Source organism: Schistocerca cancellata, chromosome 1 (genome assembly GCF_023864275.1).
Source record: "Schistocerca cancellata isolate TAMUIC-IGC-003103 chromosome 1, iqSchCanc2.1, whole genome shotgun sequence".
Lineage (NCBI taxonomy): Eukaryota > Metazoa > Arthropoda > Insecta > Orthoptera > Acrididae > Schistocerca > Schistocerca cancellata.
The window spans coordinates 174,673,909-174,698,183 of NC_064626.1; the positions used below are offsets into that span (position 1 = coordinate 174,673,909).

At 40.9% G+C, this 24,275-nt stretch overlaps 1 protein-coding gene across 1 annotated transcript in view; it reads left to right on the plus strand.

Annotated features, from left to right (window-relative positions):
• Nucleotides 1-5,727: 5,727 nt before the first annotated feature.
• LOC126168219 (uncharacterized) overlaps nt 5,728-24,275 on the plus strand; it is a 126,850-nt gene continuing 108,302 nt past the window's right edge. Inside the window, exon 1 of the mRNA XM_049920539.1 lies at nt 5,728-5,899. Within this exon, the coding sequence (XP_049776496.1) occupies nt 5,877-5,899 (23 nt within the window). The 5' untranslated portion in view covers nt 5,728-5,876. The remainder of the gene's footprint in view (nt 5,900-24,275) is intronic.

Here is a 24,275-nt window from a genome sequence, read left to right on the forward strand (position 1 = left end):
ATCCAGTAATATTATTAACAGGGATAAAGGTTTTCCTCTAAGTAAGATATGGAATCCGATTTTGTCCGACATTAAACAACAACAGTCTTCTTTTCGATCATTGGATTCTTCCAACTAGTGCTGTCTTCTCCCACTGGCGCGCTGCGTGTCTACTTGCTGCCAGGAGGCGCTGCCCATCATCTCACGCACGCATGGTGCTCTGTTCATGGTGTATAAAGGTTTCCGTCGTTGTGGCTGGAATTCAGTTCCGGCGAGGCAGTACACTAGCATTAACTCACCTAAAGATGGCGGCCGGCTCGTCCGCCGAAATATTGTGTCTGGACGACGACATGATCAGGCTGCAAACCCGTGAAGAATATCAGAAGTTATTACGCCGGGAATGTCTACGAAATCAGGGAAAAATATCATCTGTATGAGTTAAAGGCAGTATCATTCATCTTAGCAAAGAGCAGAAATAAATCTTAATGTGGTATTAGTTAACTGCAGAAGAGTTAATGGAATGGTCTCTATACTAGATTTGCTTATAAATGTAATACTTTCTACATAATGTTTGCTACAGAAAGGTGGCTGAAACCAGATGTTAATAGCAGTGAAATTCTAAATTATGACTGGACTATATTTAGCAAGGATATGTAGAATGCCAATGGTGGAGGTGTGACTGTAGCTATATATACAATTAATAATATCTAGTGAGCTGTGAGATTCTGAATGGAAATCATTAGCGTGAAGATAAGTGTTAAACTTAGGTGAAACTTGGTAATCAGATGTTTTTACACATGTCTATCTAAGGAACAGCAGTGGCGAAACATTTTAGGGAAAAGTTGCAGATCGCATTGTAGTATGAAGAGGAGATTTCACTTACCAACTATAGACTGGAAGATTCAAGTTATTGGGATGCATAATAGGGACATGAAATTAGATGACATTTTTCAAAATGTCTTGTCCGAAAATTACCCTGAGCAGATAATCAAAGAACCTACTTGCGAAGGCAAAGAATTAGATCTCCTGGTTTCCAACAGACTTGAATTATTCAACTTGGTACATGTAGAACATGGAAACAGTGATCATAATGTCTTTAGAGTATCACTGAATGTGACTGTAATTAGAAATGTAAAGAAAAGTAGGTAGTTATTTCGGCTTAGCAATTGAGATATGAAAAAAATTCAAATTTTTTGAGTGGTCAACATCAAACATTCATCTCCAGAATTGAAAATGTTGAGTATAAATGGACAAACTTAAAGAGTATTGCGCAATATGACATAGACAGATATATAACCAACAAAGTTGTGAGAGATTGAAAAGACCTGCTATGGTTGGACAGTCGTTTTACGAAACTGCTTTGAAAGCAGAGAGAGCTTCACTGCAAGTTTAAATGTAGCAAAATCCATGTACGCAAACAAAAACTAAATGAAGGAAAAATTAGCGAAATGAGAGTCATGCATGTAGTGTCCAATGAATTTTAAAGTAAAATTTTATCTGCTAATGTAATAAAAAATCCTAAGATTATTTGGCTTTACGTTAAATCAATAAATGGGCCGAAACTATATGTCTACATACTCTGTGACTACAATTGCATTGAATTGGGGGATGACAGAGAGAAGTTCGAAATACACTACTGGCCATTAAAATTGCTAAACCACGAAGATGACGTGCTACAGACGCGAAATTTAACTGACAGGAAGAAGATGCTGTGATACGCAAATGATTAGGTTTTCAGAGTATTCACACAAGGTTGGCGCTAGTGGCGATACTTTCAATGTGCTGACATGAGGAAAGTTTCCAACCGGTTTCTCATACACAAACAGCAGTTTACCGGTGTTGCCTGGTGAAACGTTGTTGTGATGCCTCGTGTAAGGAGGAGAAATGCGTACCAACACGTTTCCGACTTTGATAAAGGTCGGATTGAAGCCTATCACGATTGCGGTTTATCGTATCGCGACATTGCTGCTCGCGTTGGTCGAGATCCAATGACTGTTAGTAGAATATGGAATCGGTGGGTTCAGGAGAATAATACGGAACGCCGTTCTGGATCCCAATGGCCTTGTGTCACTAGCAGTCGAGATGACAGGCATATTATGCGCATGGCTGTAAAGGATAGTGCAGCCACATCTCGATCCCTGAGTCAGCAGATGGGGACGTTTGCAAGACAACAACCATCTGCATGAACAGTTCGACGACGTTTGCAGCAGCACGGACTATCACCTCGGAGACCATGGCTGCGGTTACCCTTGACGCTGCATCACAGACAGGAGCGCATGCGATGGTGTACTCAACAACGATCCTGGGTGCACAAATGGCAAAACGTCATTTTTTCGGATGAATCCAGGTTCTGTTTACAGCATCATGATGGTCGGATCCGTCTTTGGCGACATTGCGGTGAACGCACATTGGAAGCGTGTATTCGTCATCGCCATACTGGCGTATCACCAGGCTTGACGGTATGGGGTGTCATTGGTTACACATCTCGGTCACCTCTTGTTCACATTGACGGCACTTTGAACAGTGGACGTTACATTTCAGATGTGTTATGACCCGTGGCTCTGCCCTTCATTCGATCCCTGCGAAACCCTACATTTCAGTAGGATAATGCACGACCACATGTTGCAGGTCCTGTATGGGCCTTTCTGGATACAGAAAATGTTCTACTGCTGCCCTGGCCAGCACATTCTCCAGATCTTTCACCAATTGAAAACGTCTGGTCAATGGTGGCCGAGCAACTGGCTCATCACAATGCGCCAGTCACTACTCTTGATGAACTGTGGTATTGTGTTGAAGCTGCATGGGCGGTTCTACCTGTACGCGCTATCCATACTCTGTTTGGCTCAATGCCCAGGTTTATCAAGGCCATTGTTATGGCCAGAGGTGGTTGTTCTGGGTACTGATTTCTCAGGATCTATGCACCAAAATTGCGTGAAAATGTAATCACATGTCAGTTCTAGTATAATATATTTGTCCAATGAATACCTGTTTATCATCAGCATTTCTTCTTGGTGTAGCAATCTTAATGGCCAGTAGTGTATTAAACTCCTTTTTCCAAAACTGTTTCACTGAAGAAGATCGTAATTGTGTGACCTGTCACATGAACATTATTGTGACCACAAGATAGAAAATCAACAGAGAAAAGACAACTGGGCTGATGGGATACATGGCGCAAGTCTACGAATACTGTTTGAAAGTTCCTCTTCTAACAGCTGTGTACCACAGATCAATGTTAGAGCGATATGTTTCTAGTGACTATATTAAAAAAGCACAGGTCATTCCTGTTTTCAAGTGGAGTTGTCAGACATCTACATGTAAGTATAAGCCTTTATCTTTGATGTGAGTATTTTCTAGGATTGTGGAACATGTTCATGTGTTATGACATTTCTGGAAACCAAAAGTTCGCCTGGATTCCACAAATAAAGGTTGTATGAAACCCAGTTCCCTATGTTCTTATATGAGAGCCAGAAGGCAGTAGATATGAGTGCCCACATTAATTGTGTTCATTGGCTTTCAGAAGGCGTTCGGTATAGTTCCACCGGCTAATGAACAAAATACGAGGGTCTGCAACATGAGTCAAGCTGAGTGATTGAAATGAACAGTGTCTAGCAAACAGAATACAGCATGTCATTCTTAATGTAAAGAAATCTTCACATGTGTAAGTACCTTTAGGCATATCCCAGGAGAAGGATGCAAGACATTCATCAGCATATGTAAACGACCTAGTGGATATTGTCGGAATTTTCGTGAGGCTTTTCACAAATTATGTTGTATACAGAGAAGCTGCAACACTAGGATATCATAGCAAAATTATGGAATATCTGCAGAGAATCGATGCGTATTGCAAGGATCTGCAACATAAAAAAGTAACGAATTGCTCATAAACAGTCAGTAAGATGCATTATTGGCAGGTTCAGTTCGATAACATTTTCCTACACGACGATGTATCAGTTGCTCCCTCTCCCCCCCCCCCCCCCCCCCCCCCTTATCCCTTCCCTGCCACAGAGAGCTCTTGGTGATACTCTCAAACAAATCTAAATTTAGCAAATGTGGAAATTGAACTTTTTTTCCTTTTAAAGTAGGTCTTCTGAAACGAAAACAAAGGTCAGGATCTTATTCAATGCTAAATATTAAAATAAATAAAATTCGTTTTTTAAAGTAATGCATGACTTTTTGTATTGTTATAACATCAGTAAGAAAGTCCAATCTATAAAACTGCGAAGAAAGCATAAAATATAGACTTTCTGTTAGTTTTTTAGTTAATCAGCGTAATTTTTTAATTCTATAATTAATAAATTATTTTACTTTCCAGTGTAAAATATGAGACAAAAACAATCATCGAATTTTATATCAACATTTTAAGCATACTGTGAGTTAGGTGTTACATGTGAAGAAAACGCAAACATAAATTGTAATATACTGAAATAATATTGCATTACATGTTAATATAAGCCAAGGGGTGAAATTCGCCCCAATTACACTGGGAGTTAATTGAAAAGTTTACATTTCAAAGACGTTCTTACTAATTAGGAGAACATTTCCTGCTGAAGTCAGGAGCAGATCAAAAACACACAGTCACAATTATTTTGCATGTGGCTCATTTGCCAAGCCATGTTTACTGGAGTGGTTTTGCTTTTGTTCTCATATGCTTTCACTCTTGTTAATTTTCGCTAGTAGTTGTGTTACTGTACACCCTGTACACAGATACTGCATTTGGGTACATCTGACACACCTCACAGCATAGTGCTCCACTTGGCCACTTGTGTCGCTCGGTCCTTAAAATGGCTTTAATTACTGCATAATTATGTGATAGCAGAACATTAATTGGAAGCAGCCACATCCATTACATATCTGGGAGTATGCTTACAGAGCGACTCAAAGTGCAGCGACCACATTAAACTAAATGTAGGTAAGGCATATACCAGGCTGAGATTCACTGGAAGACTTCCAGGAAGCACAGTCCATTGACAAACTAGGTAGCTGCAAAAACTCGCATTCGGCCAATATTTGAATATTGGTTATCAGTGCAGGACTGTAGAATAGAATTAGTAGAGAAAATAGATAAGATCCAAAGAAAAAGAGCACATTTCTTCACAGATTCATTTAATAAGCGCAAAAGCTTCGCAGAGATTCTCAGGGAACTCCAGTGACAGACACAACAAGAGAGGCATTGGGCATCACAATGTGATTTACTTTTCAAATGTGAGAGCATATGTTCCTAGAAGAGTCAGTTAATATACATCGTTTGCTGTGTGTACCTCGCGAAAAAACAACGAAAATAAAATAAGAGAGATCCGAATTCGCCTGCTAACCAACAACTGTTCTTCCCGCAGATCATTTGCGATTGTAATAGAAAAGTGAGGAAGTTCCAGTGGTACCCTAAGATACAACCCTAAGGTGTCTGCCGGAGTACAGATGTAGATGTCGGTGTAGAATGCAGAATGAGAGCAGATACACCTAGTGCCTGTTACTGAAGCTCATGGATGGTGGTGCGGAATGAAAATCAGGCCAATAACTTAAAACGACTTTTAAGTTTTCTATCTGTTACGCCAAATAACTTGACAGTGAGCCAGTAGGGTGGTTCCATAGCCAGTTCATTGGCTCCTGTGGTTGGGGGTTGGATGTGCGAGTTTTTGTTATCTGTGGAAAAACGTCGTGAGTGGTCTTCCGTCACTGGTCACTGCCGCCAACCGGATCGATTGACCTGGGTTATTTCGCAGTGTGCATTATCTGTGAGTATACGTCAACTTGTTTGACATTGTTGTTGCAGTGGTGTGGTGTATTTACATTCATTGTAGTGATGTCATCGTGTTTTAGGGTGTAGCATTTCTGTATTCGCTGGTGTAGACACAGTAAAAGTAGAAAATATTTTACAAGTATTATCAAATTTAAAATATATGCTCAAAACAAAGATATACAGGTAGGAAATTACTGTGTCTCACAATAACATCTAGATGAATAGTAGTGACAGCTCCTGTTATAGGGAATTTAAAATATTCGTTAGAAATAAAAGTATGCCATTAGGTGATTACATTTTGTCCCAAGATATATCCGTAACAAATACGAAAATGTACCCAACCAGTCTCACCGATGTACACGATATTGGTATTCTTTAGGACATTCAACATTCTGTGTACGTTTTATATTTATGTATTAAAAATTTTATTACAGATTGATTATCAACGTTTGCCCACTTGAGATATGTTCAACTTCTATTAACGAATACTGCACATGTATTGAAAAACAGACCGGAACCCTGGTATCCGTGTTACTTTTACGTGGCCTGCTAATGAGGGTGGTTGTGCATTCCAATCAGTGGACTGTTTTTATCATTTAGAAACACGCTTCACATCTCATTTTTGCACCATGAATGAATACGGCTTTTGGTACAGCCTACAAATTAATTGGTGGTAGTGACGAATAATACTAATGTAAAACACCATTGAGTTCCACTGTAATCATCTGAACAGAACATGAAATATACTAATTTCTTGAATTTGCTAAAACGTGGAGCTAGTTTAAAAGTAGCAATGACTTCCAGCAACATAAATAGTTTTGCAAGTAACCGTAAGAAGTTTAGGTACAGGGAGGGATTTATTGGTGACAAACTCTTTCTATCCCAATGACGAATTTTCTAGTAGAACTGATTTATGAAAATACCTTGTTAATAATATCAAATAAAATGAGTTTTGTAGAATAATGTCGGCGTATCTTCAGTACCATAATGTGTTCAGCGTAAATATGTGCTTCAAACTGATTTTCATATGCACCTCAGTGTGTTACACATTTACATATTTTGTGATTGGCTAGGTTCGATGTGACCTCTGAAATGAAATACCGTTTAAGAGTTTTTGTGTATTCTTGTTGTTTGAGAACCTACACATTATTGATTAAGGAAACAAAAAGTATATCTAATTTAATTATCATGTGGGCATGATCTATTACTGTGGGTGTAGCCTCATGTGCGTTAGGGGAAACTAAGAAAAAGTGAATCCAAAATGCGTGGGGAATAGAATGCTGTTCTTTAACTCTTAGAAACGTCACACCACCATGATGTTTCGCAGGTGACGCCCGCATGTCAGACTTTGACTTAGCCCCTTTTTTCGCTCCCTGTCAACCTGCCACAAATATTTTTTGTTTAATCCTCATCCTTTTACTCCTCCCACCTACATGTGTTGGTTTCGTGTATTTAAATGTAGCAATTAAGCACAATTGCAATGCTGATACAGTTCATTAACTGTTGAGAACCTTGAGCAAGAGTAATTTTTGTCTTGAACCCTTTGGTTAGGTCCACCTGTTTTGACAAGAAGTTGCCATTCCAAACCTCTGAGACTATTAAAAATGTGAGGTCTCATGAAAATGCAATGTGGCAGTGTTTCATTAAATAGGAATGATTAAGTTTTGTTACAGACATGCTGGTATAAATCATTAATTACTATAGTTATTTGATAATAGAAAATCTCGAAATCAACGTTATGCTACTGCAGAAAGAAAATACAGTAAAATTCAGTGTTTCAAATCAATCCCTACAATATATTAATATTAAGAATATTTAGTAACAAGACCAGTATATAAATTATTGATATTTTTAAAAACTTTCTATTTGTAAATTGTCGTCTTTATTAAAAAAAAAATTCCTTTCATGCTTTCATTGCTGCATTATGTTCACTCATTCCATTACAGTTATGATTATATTTCTCTTCTCTCTCAATAGTAAGCATAGCAAGGCTAGTGAGCCTACTTTGTCCCATTAGTGCCCTGATAAATGAAAATAGGAGCTTCAGTTTGTTAAAGGATCTACCACATCTAACAGTGAAGACACTGACCATCAACAGTACTGGTAATTGGGTAGTTACTCTTACACTTGGAAAGACAATGAACTGCAAGAGTTCTTCTTCTTCATAATAGTATGATGCAATTGTGGCTTGATAGCAGTATCCTGAAGTCCAACATTTCTGGATCATAGTACAGCCTTCCTGTGTCTAGAAAAAACCATGACTGTTTGTCCATTTGTAATTCAGTGATGAGAATCGTACTTTCATTTTTGCGTGAAAAAGTCCAGCATTCCTTGTATCACTCTTCCATTTCTTGCACAGCCTGCATCTCTGGATGTCAGCTAGCCATCGACTTTCTTCATCTGATGTTCCTTGCATTGTTGACATCTCATTCTTCGCATAGGTCTCATTCTTCCCGAAGTAGCTTACCCACTTACTCGTCTGCTTCTTTACAGAAATTGCCATGAGGAGCCCTCACATCATGTACAAAGCCGTGGAAGTTCATGAAAGTATCTTTTAGCTTTTTTGAACTCTGTCTGTGTGAGCGAGAATTTTTTTGTAGAATCCCAGCAGTGAGTGAATCATAGCTCAGAGTGTGGTTGCCCGTTGACTTCCATCAGATCTGCACTTCCGAGTCTCATAATTATTGCATCATGCCTTTCAAAAATTGAACTGTCTTTACATGATACTGCTAATGGGATGTACTGCTTCTCTTTTTGCACTCCACGTCGTCCCACTTTCAGACATAACAATTCCGGGCACAGCTTAAGAGTCTCTCAGCACACCACTGAGCTAAAAAAGGAATGCTGGAGCACTTGCATAGCTCTAAAGAATAGCGTCGTAGTCACATCTTGGTTGGGTGAATGTTCACCCACTAAATTCAAAGAGTGGTTAAGACAGTCCACAAACATAGCTAGATTATTTTTGCCCTCAATCCTATGGTTAACTCCATTCTTTTGATGAGTTACCACTTCATCATTGTCATTGCACTTTGGCCTAGAATCTTCCAGTCCATCCTCTACCAGTTGACACAGGATGTCATTCACAAGGCTTTCTGGCTTATTTTGATGATAAAAAGTAAAGGAAAGACAGCTTTTGGTATCTACTCACGATACGTCCAAACAGTAGTTAAGTTGTGCAAAACCTTGTAATATTTAGCTTTATATATCTTACTGAGTAGATTAAATAATTTAACTGGATAGATAAAAAATTCTACTCACCAAATGGCTGCAGAATACACACACTAAAGACGTTTGTAATTGGCAATCTTTCTGAGCCAGTAACTCTTTCTTGAGACTTTCCTTCTCATCCCGTGTGGTGATTTTCTCGAAATCTACCCCTTTCCCTAGGCCTCTCCAGTCCTTTCCCTTAAACCCTTCTGCCTGAAGAAAGAGCCACTGGTTGCGAAAGCTGGCCAATTGCGAGCGTCTTTTATGTGTGTGATCTGTTGCTGCTTGGTGAGTAGATTTTTTTATCTATCCTGTTAAATTGTTACTGAGTAGACATGAACAGCACATGACATCGGATGAATGAGCTTGTTGTGAAGAAGCAAGAATTAGTAAGGTGTGGGTAAGGTATGGCGCCTGATTGGTATTCCATTTGGATGAGGTGTTCTTTCATGACAGGATCAAAATTGGTGTGTAGATTTTATAGACGAAGGAGGTTTCCTGCTCTGGGGATGTAATTGCCTTCATGCAGCTGTGCTCTATATTCATACAAAGCCAAATTTTGCACTGCCTGGTTTTTTATGCATGAATAAGCATTTTTAAGATGATGCACAATTTTTCCTTTGTGTCGTCAATGTCATTGTGTAGTACTCTGTCACTCAGTCTTCACTAGTCCTATGATATTTCTTTCATATTATCTCCACTGTATGAAGCATCCACAATGGTCGATTGCGTTTTCATGACGGCCCATTTTTTCATGTGCTTCCCAATGCACACACCTCATCTTGAGCTGTCAAAAAGTGAGAGGTCTATTTTAGCCCAAAAGACAAACATCCAAATACTGGAATGTTGGGCACAGAATATAACCATTAACACACATCTTCATTATTAAAACCAATGTCCAGTTTCCTCTTGAACCAGTATTTGCTCACTGATCAGTTATTTGCTGTATTAAATTGTTCTTCAGAGTTTTAAAGAGTACTTACAATCGTACTTCACAACTTCCTTAGTTTCTCAGGCAAAATTTCTCCTCTGGTCTCTTGTTAAACATCAAGAGTTCTGCGTCTTGCTCTGGAAGCACATTTGATTGGGTACATTAAACTTTTCCAGGATTTTTGACAGTAGATTCTTCTATGATTTCAGCTGTTGGGGATTCTCTGTATAATAAGAATCTGCCTCCAACAAACTTGCCCACGGTCTTGTTGCCATTTTCAGTCAAAGTGTCTTCACAACTGTACGCATCCAAATTTAGTTTGCCGTAAGCTTAACTTGTAGCTTCAGATGTGCGTAGCAAGTTCAGAAGAATTCACTAATGGTTCTCACCTCTTCTGTCCATTTGTTCCGCCTTCCTTTTTGTTGAGACCAATATCTCCTGGTGGGGAAAAAAAGTGACGCCCGAAATGATATAAAATTAGTCATACCCAGACAACCACATATATTTTCGCAATATTGTAGAAATATGATAACTAGTTCAGTTGCAGCATATTTGCAGGTTGTTTTCATTGCAAAATAGGAAAAAAAATCCAAAATAATTCTCAAGATTTTAGCACAAGAGTTAAAAAGTATCACACTGTCAATTCTATTAGTCACCGAATCATGAGCTTATGGCTAGGAAACTCATTTTTACCCAGTAATAATGCATTAAAGGCATGTCAGTTGGTGCACTGAATACATTAAAATGTACGTATCATATTTTCATTTGAGTTATTAGATGGGTATACAGTTTAATGTGAAATCTGAACCATGGTGCTAATTGTTGTCTTTCTTATACCCAGAGAATTTTCAGATGCGAAGATTAGGGATAGTGCTGTAAAAAAAACACAGAACTAACTGGAGATCAAATCCATAACCTATTGAATTGCAGACTGACACTTGTATGTTGTGCTACTGAAATGCACAACATGCAAGTCCTATAAAACCAGTTCTAAAATACAAAAAAAAAGAAGTGATTTACTCAGTTGCAAACTTCATGTATTCACTACCTTCAAAAGTGATAGCACTAATGATATGCACCGGCCGGAGTGGCTGAGCGGTTCTAGGCGCTACAGTCTGGAACCGCGCGACCGCTACGGTCGCAGGTTCGAATCCTGCCTCGGGCATGGATGTGTGTGATGTCCATAGGTTAGTTAGGTTTAAGTAGTTCTAAGTTCTAGGGGACTGATGACCTCAGATGTTCAAGTCCCATAGTGCTCAGAGCCATTTGAACTAATGATATGCACACTAGTTGAATAAGAACAGTCACGGTTTTATAACAATATAAAATATGTGTACCTTCTACCACATCGCTTTTTAGTGTCGGGCAACAATGCACTTGCTCCCTGCAGCTCGATGAGCCTCATGCTAGTTAATGATGTGCAGGGTACTTCTGTTGCAGTCATGCCACAGGTTGCCTCTTTATTTGGTTATCGAGATTGATACAATAACAAAAAGATGTATCTCAACATTTTAGGATTTTATTCGGTTTAATACAATTTATGCTGATAGAAGAGCACAACTTAATTATAGCTAACACTTGGCCCAAGAATAATAAAAGAAGGTTGTATACATGGAAGAAGCCTGGAGATACTGACAGGTTTCAGGTAGATTACATAATGGTAAGACAGAGATTTAGGAACCAGGTTTTAAATTATAAGACATTTCCAGGGGCAGATGTGGACTCTGATCACAATCTATTGGTTATGAACTGTAGATTAAAACTGAAGAAACTGCAAAAAGGTGGGAATTTGAGGAGATGGGACCTGGATAAACTGAAAGAACCAGAGGTCGTACAGTGTTTCAGGGAGAGCATAAGGGAACAATTGACAGGAATGGGGGAAAGAAATACAGTAGAAGAAGAATGGGTAGCTATGAGAGATGAAGTAGTGAAGGCAGCAGAGGACCTAGTAGGTAAAAAGACGAGGGCTAGTAGAAATCCTTGGGTAACAGAAGAAGTACTGAATGTAATTGATGAAAGGAGAAAATATAAAAATGCAGAAAGTGAAGCCGGCAAAAGGGAATACAAACGTATCAAAAACAAGATTGACAGGAAGTGCAAAATGGCTAAGCAGGGATGGCTAGAGGACAAATGTAAGGATGTAGAGGGTTATCTCACTAGGGGTAAGATAGATACTGCCTACAGGAAAATTAATGAGACCTTTGGAGAAAAGAGAACCACTTGCATGAATATCAAGAGCTCAGATGAAAACCCAGTTCTAAGCAAAGAAGGGAAAGCAGAAAGGTGGAGGGAGTATATACAGGGCCTCTACAAGGGCAATGTACTTGAGGACAATATTATGGAAATGGAAGAGGATGTAGATGAAGATGAAATGGGAGATACGATACTGCGTGAAGAGTTTGACAGAGCACTGAAAAACCTGAGTCAAAACAAGGCCCCGGGACTAGACAACATTCCATTAGAGCTACTGACGGCCTTGGGAGAGCCAGTCCTGACAAAACTCTAACATCTGGTGAGCAAGATGTATGAGACAGGCGAAATACCCTCAGACTTCAAGAAGAATATAATAATTTCGATCCCAAAGAAAGCAGGTGCTGACAGATGTGAAAATTACCGAACAATCAGTTTAATAAGTCACGGATGCAAAATATTAATGCGTATTCTCTACAGACGAATGGAAAAACTTGTAGAAGCTGACCTCGGGGAAGATCAGTTTGGATTCCGTAGAAATGTTGGAACACGTAAGGCAATACTGACCCTACGACTTACCTTAGAAGCTAGATTAAGGAAAGGCAAACCTATGTTTCTAGCATTTGTAGACTTAGAGAAAGCTTTTGACAATGTTGACTGGAATACTCTCTTTCAAATTCTGAAGGTGGCAGGGGTAAAATACAGGGAGCGAAAGGCTATTTACAATTTGTACAGAAACCAAATGGCAGTTATAAGAGTCGAGTGACTTGAAAGGGAAGTAGTGGTTGGGAAGAGAGTGAGACAGGGTTGTAGCCTATCCCCGATGTTATTCAATCTGTATATTGAGCAAGCAGTGAAGGAAACAAAAGAAAAATTCGGAGTAGGTATTAAAATCCATGGAGAGGAAATAAAAACTTTGAGGTTCGCCGATGACGTAATTCTGTTAGAGACAGCAAAGGACTTGGAAGAGCAGTTGAACGGAATGGACAGTGCTTGAAAGCAGGGTATAAGATGAACATCAACAAAAGCAAAACGAGGATAATGGAATGTAGTCGAATTAAGTCGGGTGACGCTGAGGGAATTAGATTAGGAAATGAGACACTTAAAGTAGTAAAGGAGTTTTGCTATTTGGGGAGCAAAATAACTGATGATGGTCGAAGTAGAGAGGATATAAAATGTAGACTGTCAATGGCAAGGAAAGCGTTTCTGAGGAAGAGAAATTTGTTAACATCGAGTATAGATTTAAGTGTCAGGAAGTCGTTTCTGAAAGTATTTGTATGGAGTGTAGCCATGTATGGAAGTGAAACATGGACGATAACTAGTTTGGACAAGAAGAGAATAGAAGCTTTCGAAATGTGGTGCTACAGAAGAATGCTGAAGATTATATGGGTAGATCATATAACTAATGAGGAGGTACTGAATAGGATTTGGGAGAAGAGAAGTTTGTGGCACAGCTCGACCAGAAGAAGGGATCGGTTGGTAGGACATGTTCTGAGGCATCAAGGGATCACCAATTTAGTATTGGAGGGCAGCGTGGAGGGTAAAAATCGTAGAGGGAGACCAAGAGATGAATACACTAAACAGATTCAGAAGGATGTAGGTTGCAGTAGGTACTGGGAGATGATGAAGCTTGCACAGGATAGAGTAGCATGGAGAGCTGCATCAAACCACCAGTCTCAGGACTGAAGACCACAACAACAACAACAACAACAACAATACAATCCAAAACATTGGACAGCTTGCAGTCCAAATTCACTCTGCTTGCAACAGTTGGGACAGGGAGGGAAAGGGATAGCATGTTAGGAGTGGGGGAGGGTGTGTGCTGCTTATGGAAGCATGCAGGGATGTTGTGAAGATAGGGTAGGACTACTAGGTGCAATGGGGTGGTTTGACTTGGGGGGGGGGGGCAGTACACGAGGAGAGACATAAGATATATTGCAGGGAGAGTTCCCACCTGCACAGTTCAGAAAAGCTAATGTTGTAGAAAGGATACAGATGGTGCAGGCAGTGAAGCAGTCATCGAAGTGAAGCACATTGTGTTGGTCCACATGTTCAGCAACTGGTGGTCCAGCAGTATCTTGGTCAGTTTGTGCTGGCCATTCATGTGGATGGATGACTTGTTGGTTGTCATGCCTACTTAGAAAGCAGCACAGCAGTTGCAGCTTAGGTTGTAAATCACGTGTCTGGTTTAACAGATAGCCCCACCTGATACTTGTGAACAGACTGGAGTAGGTGGTGGTGGGAAGACGTATGAGATGGGTCTTGCATCTAGGTCTGTTGCAGGAATATGAGGCAAGGGGTCGTTGGCAGCAGGTGTGGAGTAAGGATGGACAATGATGCGTAGGTTCATTGGGCAGCAAAATACCATTGTGGGAGGGGTGGGAAAGGTAGTGGGTAGGATATTCCTCATTTCATGGCACAATAGGTGGCAATTCAAACACTGATGGAGAATGTGATTCAGTTGCTCCAGTCATGGTGGCAGTGCTCCAATATGGCTGGACGGTGTGTGGGGGGAAGATTGTAGGTGAATAGAGATATGAGGCATGGGTGACCTGCTTCTGTAGTAGGTTGGGAGGGTAATTTTGGTGTGTGGAGGCCTCAGTGAGAACCTTGATACATATGGAGAGTGACTGTCGCTTCGGAATGGCCGCGGCCGGCTAGGTTTAATGGAAGAGACTTCTTGGTGTGGAATGGGAAGCAGTTGTCGAAATGGAAGTATTGCTAGTGGTTGGTGGGATTGATATGGATGGAGGTATTGGGGTGGTGGTCAACATTGAGGAAGGTGGCTTCTTGGGTTTAGGAGGAATGGGTGAAGCAAGTGGGGGAGAATTTGTTGAGGTTCTGTGGGAATGTGGATAGGGTTTCCTCAGTCCAGTTCAGAATAATGTCAGTGAATTTGATCTAGGTGAGAGGTTTGGGATTTGTGGTGGTTAAGGAGGATTCCTCTAGATGGCCCATGAATAGGATGGCATAGCATGGTGTCATGTGGGTGCCCATTGCTGTACCACAGATTTGTTTGTAGATGATGCCTTCAAATGTGAAGCAATTTTGGGTGAGGGTATAGTTAATAATGGTGACCAGGAAGGGGGTTGTAGGTTTGGAATCAGCTGGGCATTTGGGAAAGTTGGTGTTCAACAGTGGAAAGATCATGAGCATTAGGAATGTTAGTGCAGAGAAAGGTGGAATCAGTAGTGATGAACAGGATGCTGTGTGGTAAAGGAACAGGAACTGTGGAGAGTCAGTGAATGAAATGGTTAGTGTCTCTTATTTAGGAAGGTGCATTGAGGGTAATAGGCTGAAGGCGTTGGTCCATGAGAGGAGACATTCTCTCAGTGGGGACACAGTAACCAGTCACAGTGAGGTGTCCTTGGTGGATGAGTTTAGGGGCTTTTCGGATGCAGAATTTGAAAGAGATTATTCAAGTCAACATTGTCAAATCTTTCTCTAAGTCTACAAATGCTAGAAATATTCTAAGGTAATTCGTAGGGTCAGTATTGCCTCACGTGTTCCAACATTTGTACGGAATTCTAACTGACCTTCCCCGAGGTCGGCTTCTACCAGTTTTTCCATTCGTCTGTGAAGAATTCATATTAGTATTTTGCAGCTGTGACTTATTAAACTGATAGATTGGTAATTTTTACATCTGTCAACACTTCCTTTCTTTGGAATTGGAATTATTTCATTCTTCTTGAAGTTTGAGGGTATTTCACCTGTGTCATAGATCTTGCTCACCAGATGGTAGAGTTTTGTTAGGGCTGGCTCCCCCAATGCCATCAGTAGTTCTAATGGGATGTTGTCTACTCCTGGGGCTCTGTCAAATTCCGCACTCAGTATCGCATCTCCCATTTCATCTTCATCTACATCCTCTTCCATTTCCATAATATTGTCCTCAAGTACATCACCCTTGTATAGACCCTCTATATACTCCTTCCACCTTTCTGCTTTCCCTTCTTTGCTTAGAACTGGGTTTACATCTGAGCTCTTGATATTCATACAAGTAGTTCTCTTTTGTCCAAAGGTCTCTTTAGTTTTCCTGTTGGCAGTATCTATCTTACCCCTAGTGAGATAAGCCTCTACGTCCTTACATATGTCCTCTAGCCATCCCTGCTTAGCCATTTTGCACTTCCTGTCGATCTCATTTTTGAGACGTTTTTATTCCTTTTTGCCTGCTTCATTTACTGCATTTTTATATTTTCTCCTTTCATCAATTAAATTCAATATCTCTTCTGTTACCCAAGCGTTTCTACTAGCCCTCGTCTTTTTACCTACTTGATCCTCTGCTGACTTCACTATATCATCTCTCAAAGCTATCCATTCTTCTTCTGCTGTATTTATTTCCCCCGTTCTTGTCAATCATTCACTAATGCTTGTTTTGAAACTCTCTACAACCTCTGGTTCTTTCAGTTTATCCAGGTCCCATCTCCTTACGTTCCCACCTTTTTGCAGTTTTGTCAGTTTTAATCTACAGTCCACAACCAATAGATTGTGGTCAGAGTCCACATCTGCCCCTGATTATATACCAATAGCTAAAAACAATGTGTCCAATAACAAGCTGGTCCACTATAGATGGAATGACATGACAGTAGACGGAACACTCAATACAGCATGGAACAAGTTTCTGTGCTGTTCACAGGCTGACATATAGCTGCCATCCATGTGACACACCAGTCCCTCTTTATGCACCCAGATGGGATGACTTCTGATGCCAATTTGCAGCATCGCTGAGTCACCACTGCTGTTGACACCCACTGTACACAGGGATACTAAATTCCTCCCCCCTTTAATCAGTGCACAGAGCGGTTAGGTTGTTACACTTGGCTAGGAGGGCCTTGGATCATGGGAGTGGTTTGCCATCCATGGAGTCAGACCCTGGTACACTCAACTCTGTGCTTATGAGTTGAGGTAGTGAGGATACAAGAGTGATAGGTTGGTTGATGCAATGCATGGTTAAGACTGGCTGTGCCATGATGCTGACGTGGGTGTCAAGTCCTCAGGTTGGAAGTAGCGGGAGCACTGTGTGTGGATGCATTCATGGTCAGAGCTGGTTTTGGTGGTGGGCCATGAGCGTGCAACATGGCCTGTGACAACTACTTGAGGGCTCTACTGGTCTCAGGCCAACTGCGTGCTCCCAGAAACAGTCACCCTGGATGTAGGAAGATTTGTACTTGGGCTGGGCACACTGCATGGTGCACAAGAGGTTTAGCAGAGTTCAATGCTTGTGCCCAGGCAATGTTTCAGACTGATTGGTTCATATTCAGATGAGGAAGCTGTGTAATGCTTTCATGACCGCCAGTGTCAGCAAGGCCTTGTGCGTGTTACTTTTGAATGTCCTGGTCATCCATCTGGCCTCTTGAGTTGTAGGCCAGATGTAAGTGTGCAGTAACCATTGTTCAATTCCATTACAGAGCCAGAACGCCTTGAAATGTGTAGATGTAAATTAGAGACTTTTCTCGTGTGCCAGTGTGTGATGCACTTCCATGATTGCAAAAACTGTAAAGAGTGCATGCTGGTAGAGTGGCTGGTGGATAGTGGCAACATTGCAACAAAAGAGAACTTGGAGAGAGCATTCATTACATAGCTCCCTGAAATAGCCCAGCAAAATCAATATGCACTCTCTCCCATATGTGATACGGACTTGGCTACAGAGAGAAATGCTGTGCCAGGGCTACCTGGTTTAGGGAGCAGGCATAAGAGGAATAGTACACATGCTCAATTGCTACATCAATATTAGGTAAATGTATGCACTGCTAAAGTAACACCTCCATGTGCATCATCACCCTGTGGGCAAGAAGTAGCTGGAGGATTGGGAGAAGAGATGAAATGATAAACTGGCACTAAGAGTCACCTGAGGCTAATGTTATGACACCGCGTTTTGCGTTGAGCCTGTACCACATTGCAAAGTAATCATGAAACAACTTGTCAATGTGATCTGATAAGCACTCTTGCCTCTTTGACTGCGCCACTGAAAAAACTGTGCCCAGAACTGCGTTATAGGATGACCCTTATCAATTTGAATTCATCTAGGGTTTGTTGTAGGTGCTGAGGCTAATGTTGAGACACCACTTTGTGCATTGAAACTGTATCACTTTGCCAAAGTAATCATGAAACAACTTGTCAATGAGGTTTGATAAACACTCTGACCGCCTCAACTGTGCCACTGACAAAACTGTGCACAGAACTGGGCTGTGGACTGACACTGTGACTACCTTGCACTCTTATGAGTTTGAATTCATCTGTGGTTTGTTGTAGGTGCTGGTTGAGCACAAAACAATCCATTTTCTGCCCATTAATCTCAACATTGGGGTCAGTGGGAAGATGGTGTAGGGTGTCTGCATTAGCATGTTGGCCAAAGTACCAATGTAGGTTTCATAGTTATAACTACTTGAAAACAATGCCTGCCACTGCACGTGCTGTGCTGTTTTTTCTGGGAACTTGGACCTACACCCGGAAAGTGATATGGTTTGTGGTCATTTATTAAGTGGAATTTAATGCCATACAAATATATATGAAACTTCTCCACGTCAAAAATTATCATTAATTTGGGAGAATAGTGTATTTCATTCACTGTTAATGTTTCCAAAGCATAGGCAATGGGTCTTTAAGATCCACCTGACGTTTTATGACACAGAACCACCCTAATCCCACACTGCGGCATGTCTGTTGCGAGCTTCATCCACAAGCCTGGTGTATGCGGTATTAAGCATTGTGTTGTTAAATAGTTGAAAAGCCTGTTGACATTGTGTTGACCACACAAATCCAGTGTCGTTTTTGTACAGTGGACTTCGTGGGTGAGCAATTTGCACTGCTTGGTGTATAAACTTAGCAGAGTAGATGATTGTTTTCCAAGAAAAGTCCACAGTTGTTTCTGGTTAGTGGGCACTAGCAAGTATATCATGTTGGCTTGGTCACACATTGGCATAATATATTTGCTGGTTGAGAATTAGTCCCAGATATTTAATACTTGGGGTGTAAAGCTGCACATGTTTAACTGATAACGTAAATCTTTTCCGAAACTGCAAAGTTCGTTCTTGTTACAGTGATATTGTTTTCTAAGTAGTCAGTGCTCTGCAGAATACCATGAATCAGTTGTGCCAACTATTTCTGAAATATGACTGGGATGCTATCAATGACAAATGGAAAGTGATTATATAGGAAGATGCTGAATTGCACGCTTAAGACCTGTAGCTGGTTTGATTCATCTAAGTGGAATTGTAGATATGCATCTTTTAAAACAATTTTTGAATAGTCTTCTCTAGCTAGCTTTGTTGACAAACCCTCTGGCTGTGGTGTAGGTTAGAGGTCAACATATGACTGAGCATTTTTGTTTGCTTTAAAATTGCCACAAATATGTGTAGACATATTTTACTTTTTAGTGATGTCCATTAGATACCAGGGAAATGACATCTAGTTAATGAAGCCGTGTTAGACCGACCTGAAGAACATCTCTGATGGCAAATAGTAGAGGGAAAACTCTTTGTATTGGTTGTGGTTTCACAGCAAAATTTCGTGCACAACATAACAAAAGCACTGAAAATGCAGAGAGAGAATAAAGATTGGTAAATGATCCTGTTTTGGTCACTACTTACATGCTATAAAGGCATATAAAGTGAAAATGTTAACAGTGTCAATTGAATCTACGCGTAAGAATGTATGTGTTCAATTTTCTTATACTTAGATGTAAATGGCAGTTCTTCCACTAGAGGTGTCTTTTGGCAGTAAGACATGACCCGCCACTGAGCAGTTTTTAGCAGAGATGAGACAAGGTGCTGATAAATGTCTTTATTGATTAATGACACTGCAGCTAACCAGTTGGAACTCCACTAATTGGCCAGAAATGATGTGAGCCAGTGTTAGCTCCTGCTTTGCTTTCTGGATAGTATGCTCAGCTGACATGACTATGTGGAAAGATGTGTCTTCAATGGACTGTGTTGTTACATGATGCTTGTTGACAACTGCTAGGTGTCAGCATTTGCTCTACGCTCAACAGTGAGCGGAACAGTGCGGGCAGATGTTTTGTGTATAATGTTGGCCACACTCGGGGTGTGACTGTAGCTTTGCTGACGTGCAAGGCACAGACGTAAGCATCAAGATGGAAGGATGCTTTTGGCCCACCAGTTTTTTAGAACACTCGATGCTGAGGGGGAATCATTACAATGGACATACGTAAGTCCCTCATGAGACGTCAGGAATTTGAGTGACCGGGAGTTCTGGTGAGACTTAGGGATGTAAGAAAAAAATGATTAGTGAGAATTATCACAGTGACTAACCACTTTTAATATCAAAATTTCATTAATGGTGATATACTGAGCCTTGGAAGCAGCCCCGAAAAATTCAGTAGTCTTAAGATCTTTAACAAGACTAGGACTGGACGTGACCAATGCTTTAGCCATAACTTTCCTATTGGGGAATAGGTGCACAACCACATTATGAATAAATGATTATACATAATACATAACTTCAAGGCGGCAGTCGATGCTGTATAAAACTATCCATGTTGTGTATGACACTGATAAACCTTAGCCTACCTGCAACAAAACATGTCTGATGATCATAATATTTGATTATGTTGTTGTCACTGCCACGAGAGTTACAGGATAGCAGAATGCTGTGCTTGCTGTTGTTGCTACTGTTGCTATTGCTATTTTAGTTCTGTAGCAGTTGCTGCTGCTGCTGCTGCTGCAGTGACACCTATTGTTGTCAAAGCTCAAGAACTTAGGATCGATAGTACTGGCGCTGAGTGTGACTGTGTCATTAAATGCATAATTGGACAAGTTCTTAAGTCACTTTTGTGTCAAATCTCAGTAGAAAAGTGTAAACTAAATCAGAGTCAGAATCATCATTAGCTATGCACTGATCATATGCCAGTAGCGAAAAACACAGTCAAAAAACAAATCAGGGCTGTTGGAGGGGTTGTGATATGATGATGGACTGGAAACAGCAAGGAATAAGTTCCAATGCGGTCTGCAGACCTGTGTATATCCTTGTTAGTGCCACTACCCATATGACGCATTAGTCCTGCCTCTTGTGTCCAGACTGGTAGGTTGCCTGATGGCAACAACCAGCATTTCTGCATCACTGCTGCCATTGGTACCCACTGTAGGTGAGGTACTAAATAATGTCTGGTGATGGCTCAGGCATACAAACTCTACCTTAGGGGAGACAACTCAGACAATAATTGAGCAAGACTCAAAGTGATTTACAGCTAATCGTTTAAGCCTTAATCTCATTAAGACACACATGATTTCAGACAAACAATAATTACCTGTTAATGCTAGAAGTATGCAAATTTCTGAGAGGAGATGGTTCCTGTTCTTATTATTAAATCCATTGTACTCAGTAGAATTCCATGATGTGCTCTGTACCAGTGTAACTGCCTAGTAATGTATTTACACTACTGGCCATTAAAATTCCTACACCACGAAGATGACGTGCTACAGACGCGAAATTTAACCAACAGGAAGAAGATGCTGTGATATGCAAATGATTAGCTTTTCACAGCATTCACACAAGGTTGGCACTGGTGGCGACACCTACAACGTGCTGACATGAGGAAAGTTTCCAACCGATTTCTCATACACAAACAGCAGTTGACTGGCATTGCCTGGTGAAACGTTGTTGTGATGCCTCGTGTAAGGAGGAGCAATGTGTACCATCACGTTTCCGACTTTGAAAAAGGTTTGATTGTAGCCTATCGCGATTGCAGTTTATCATATTCCAACATTGCTGCTCGCGTTGGTCAAGATCCAATGGTTGTTAGCAGAATATGTAATCGGTGGGTTCAGGAGGGTAATACGGAACGCCGTGCTGGATCTCAACGACCTCGTATCACTAGCAGTCGAGATGACAGGCATCTTATCCGCGTGGCTGTAATGGATCGTGCAGCCACGTCTCGATCCCTGAGTCAGCAGATGGGGATGTTTGCAAGACAATAACTATCTGCATGAACCGTTCGATGATGCAGCATGGACTATCAGCTCGGAGACCGTGGCTGCGGTTACCCTTGACGCTGCATCACAGACAGGAGCGCCTGCGATGGTGTACTCAACGACGAACCTGGATGCACGAATGGCAAAACGTCATTTTTTCAGATGAATCCAGGTTCTGTTTACAGCCTCATGATGGTCGCATCCGTTTTTGGCGACATCGCGGTGAACGCAAATTGGAAGCGTGTATTTGTCATTGAAACTTATTCACTGATTTGCACCTAGTGTCACAATTGAGCTGCAGGTGTTTTGCAGCATTATACTACATTGGCAAGACCACTATGAAACTCTCAGTTGAATGACTACAGATCATTTGAACACATGTCATTATTACATCACCACACAACACCTTTCTGTTGTGGATACAGATATTTGATTCTAAAAGTAAAGCTGCTCACTTCACAAATTGGAGAAAAAATAGTAACCTTGAATACAGAACTATGAATTACAACTGGAGCCATGCAATTCAACCTCTCACATCTTTATCAGTTCAGTTGCTTGTAAATCAAGTGGAAAGTTCGGTTTCTTGGTACAACCAAATGAGGTGGTGCACGGAGCACTAACTGCGTTCGGCAGCCAAGGTGTGTGCCTTGGATGCCATCTCCGTGTAATTTTGTGATGGATGAAACAACTGAGGAAGCACAAAAAGAAAATGGAAGAAGACAGTGGAGGAGGAGGAGGAAGAAGAAGAAGAATCAGAAGGCACCAAAATGGGAAGGAAGTGGTGGTGTATGAAAAAAAGGAGTAGATTTGAAGTGTACTGTGTTAAGTGACAGTTGCATAAGATCTGCGTCTTCCAGGTACAAATAATATGTTCCTGTTTTTGACTATAATGGCTATTAGATGGAACAACACTTGTCATGCCAAGTGTACACCAACACAGCAAAATGCACAGAGTATTTTGTCTGTTGCAGCTCTGCAATGATTGGTAATGAAACAATAAAAATAAAATCACATTGTTAAGCAATGGAAACTACAGAATGGAATAACAACAGTATTATGAAAAGTATACATTGCTGCTAACCACATACAGAAGAGGTTGAGTCACAGACAGGCACAACATAAAGACTACTATACCTTTGAGCTTTCAGTGAAAAGACTTTCCAAAGGCCTCACCTTCTGCCCCACTCCCAAATTCCATAATGCTTGACTTGTTAAAGACATTCTCTCCTTCTTCTGGTCCTTACAGTGGAAACACTTTTTAGCTACCAACTCTACCAACCAGACTTGACACAAAGCCAATGTTGCACCCTCCCTACATTTCCTTCTCCATCCAACAGTGATTCACCTTCACTGCCCCCAAATAACCCCCCCGATAACATTCCAGATTTCTTAACCGCAAACCTTGCCTCACCATCATCCCCCAGATACCACAACATGTGGCATGTTTATAATTATGTATTATTTATATTTTAGACAATTAATCTATAAAAAACACACCACATGTCATAAAGAAAGCATGTAAACCGTCTGAGGATGAATCACAACGATTCAAAACCGGTAACTGTAGCCTTTGAAAAAAGGAACTAAAAGTAAATTTGTGGCTAGTTGCTGTCCTAACACCACCAACATTTGTCTTCAAACAACAGCCATGGTCTCCATCATGTGATCATATGACAAAATTGTATACTACAACATGGAAGCCAACCTTACATCTGCAAAAAGAACAGCAATCCACCACCTAAAAACTGATCCCGATCTTATAATTCCACCCCCGAACACAGGTTTTCAACTGCAGGGATTACCTGGCAGCACGACTCTGCCAGCTGTCAGATTTGTCTACCTACAAACACTGCCACAGTGATCCCATTCCAGAAATCCAACAGGATTTCCACTCTCTCCTCATCCCAGAACCTCTCATCTGAATCTCTATATCTCTTCTCATGTCTACCATTCCCTGAATTCCTACTTTCTACATGCATCCGAAAAGCCCCTAAACTCATCCACCAAGGACACCCCACTGTGACTGGTTATTGTGTCCCCACTGAGAGAATTTCTCCTCTCATGGACCAACGGCTTAATGCACCTTCCTAAATAAGAGACACTAACCATTTCCTTCACTGACTCTCCACAGTTCCTGTTCCTTTACCACACAGCATCCTGTTCATCACTACTGATTCCACCTTTCTCTGCACTAACATTCCCAATGCTCATGATCTTTCCACTGTTGAACACCAACTTTCCCAATGCCCAGCTGATTCCAAACCTACAACCCCCTTCCTGGTCACCATTATTAACTATATCCTCA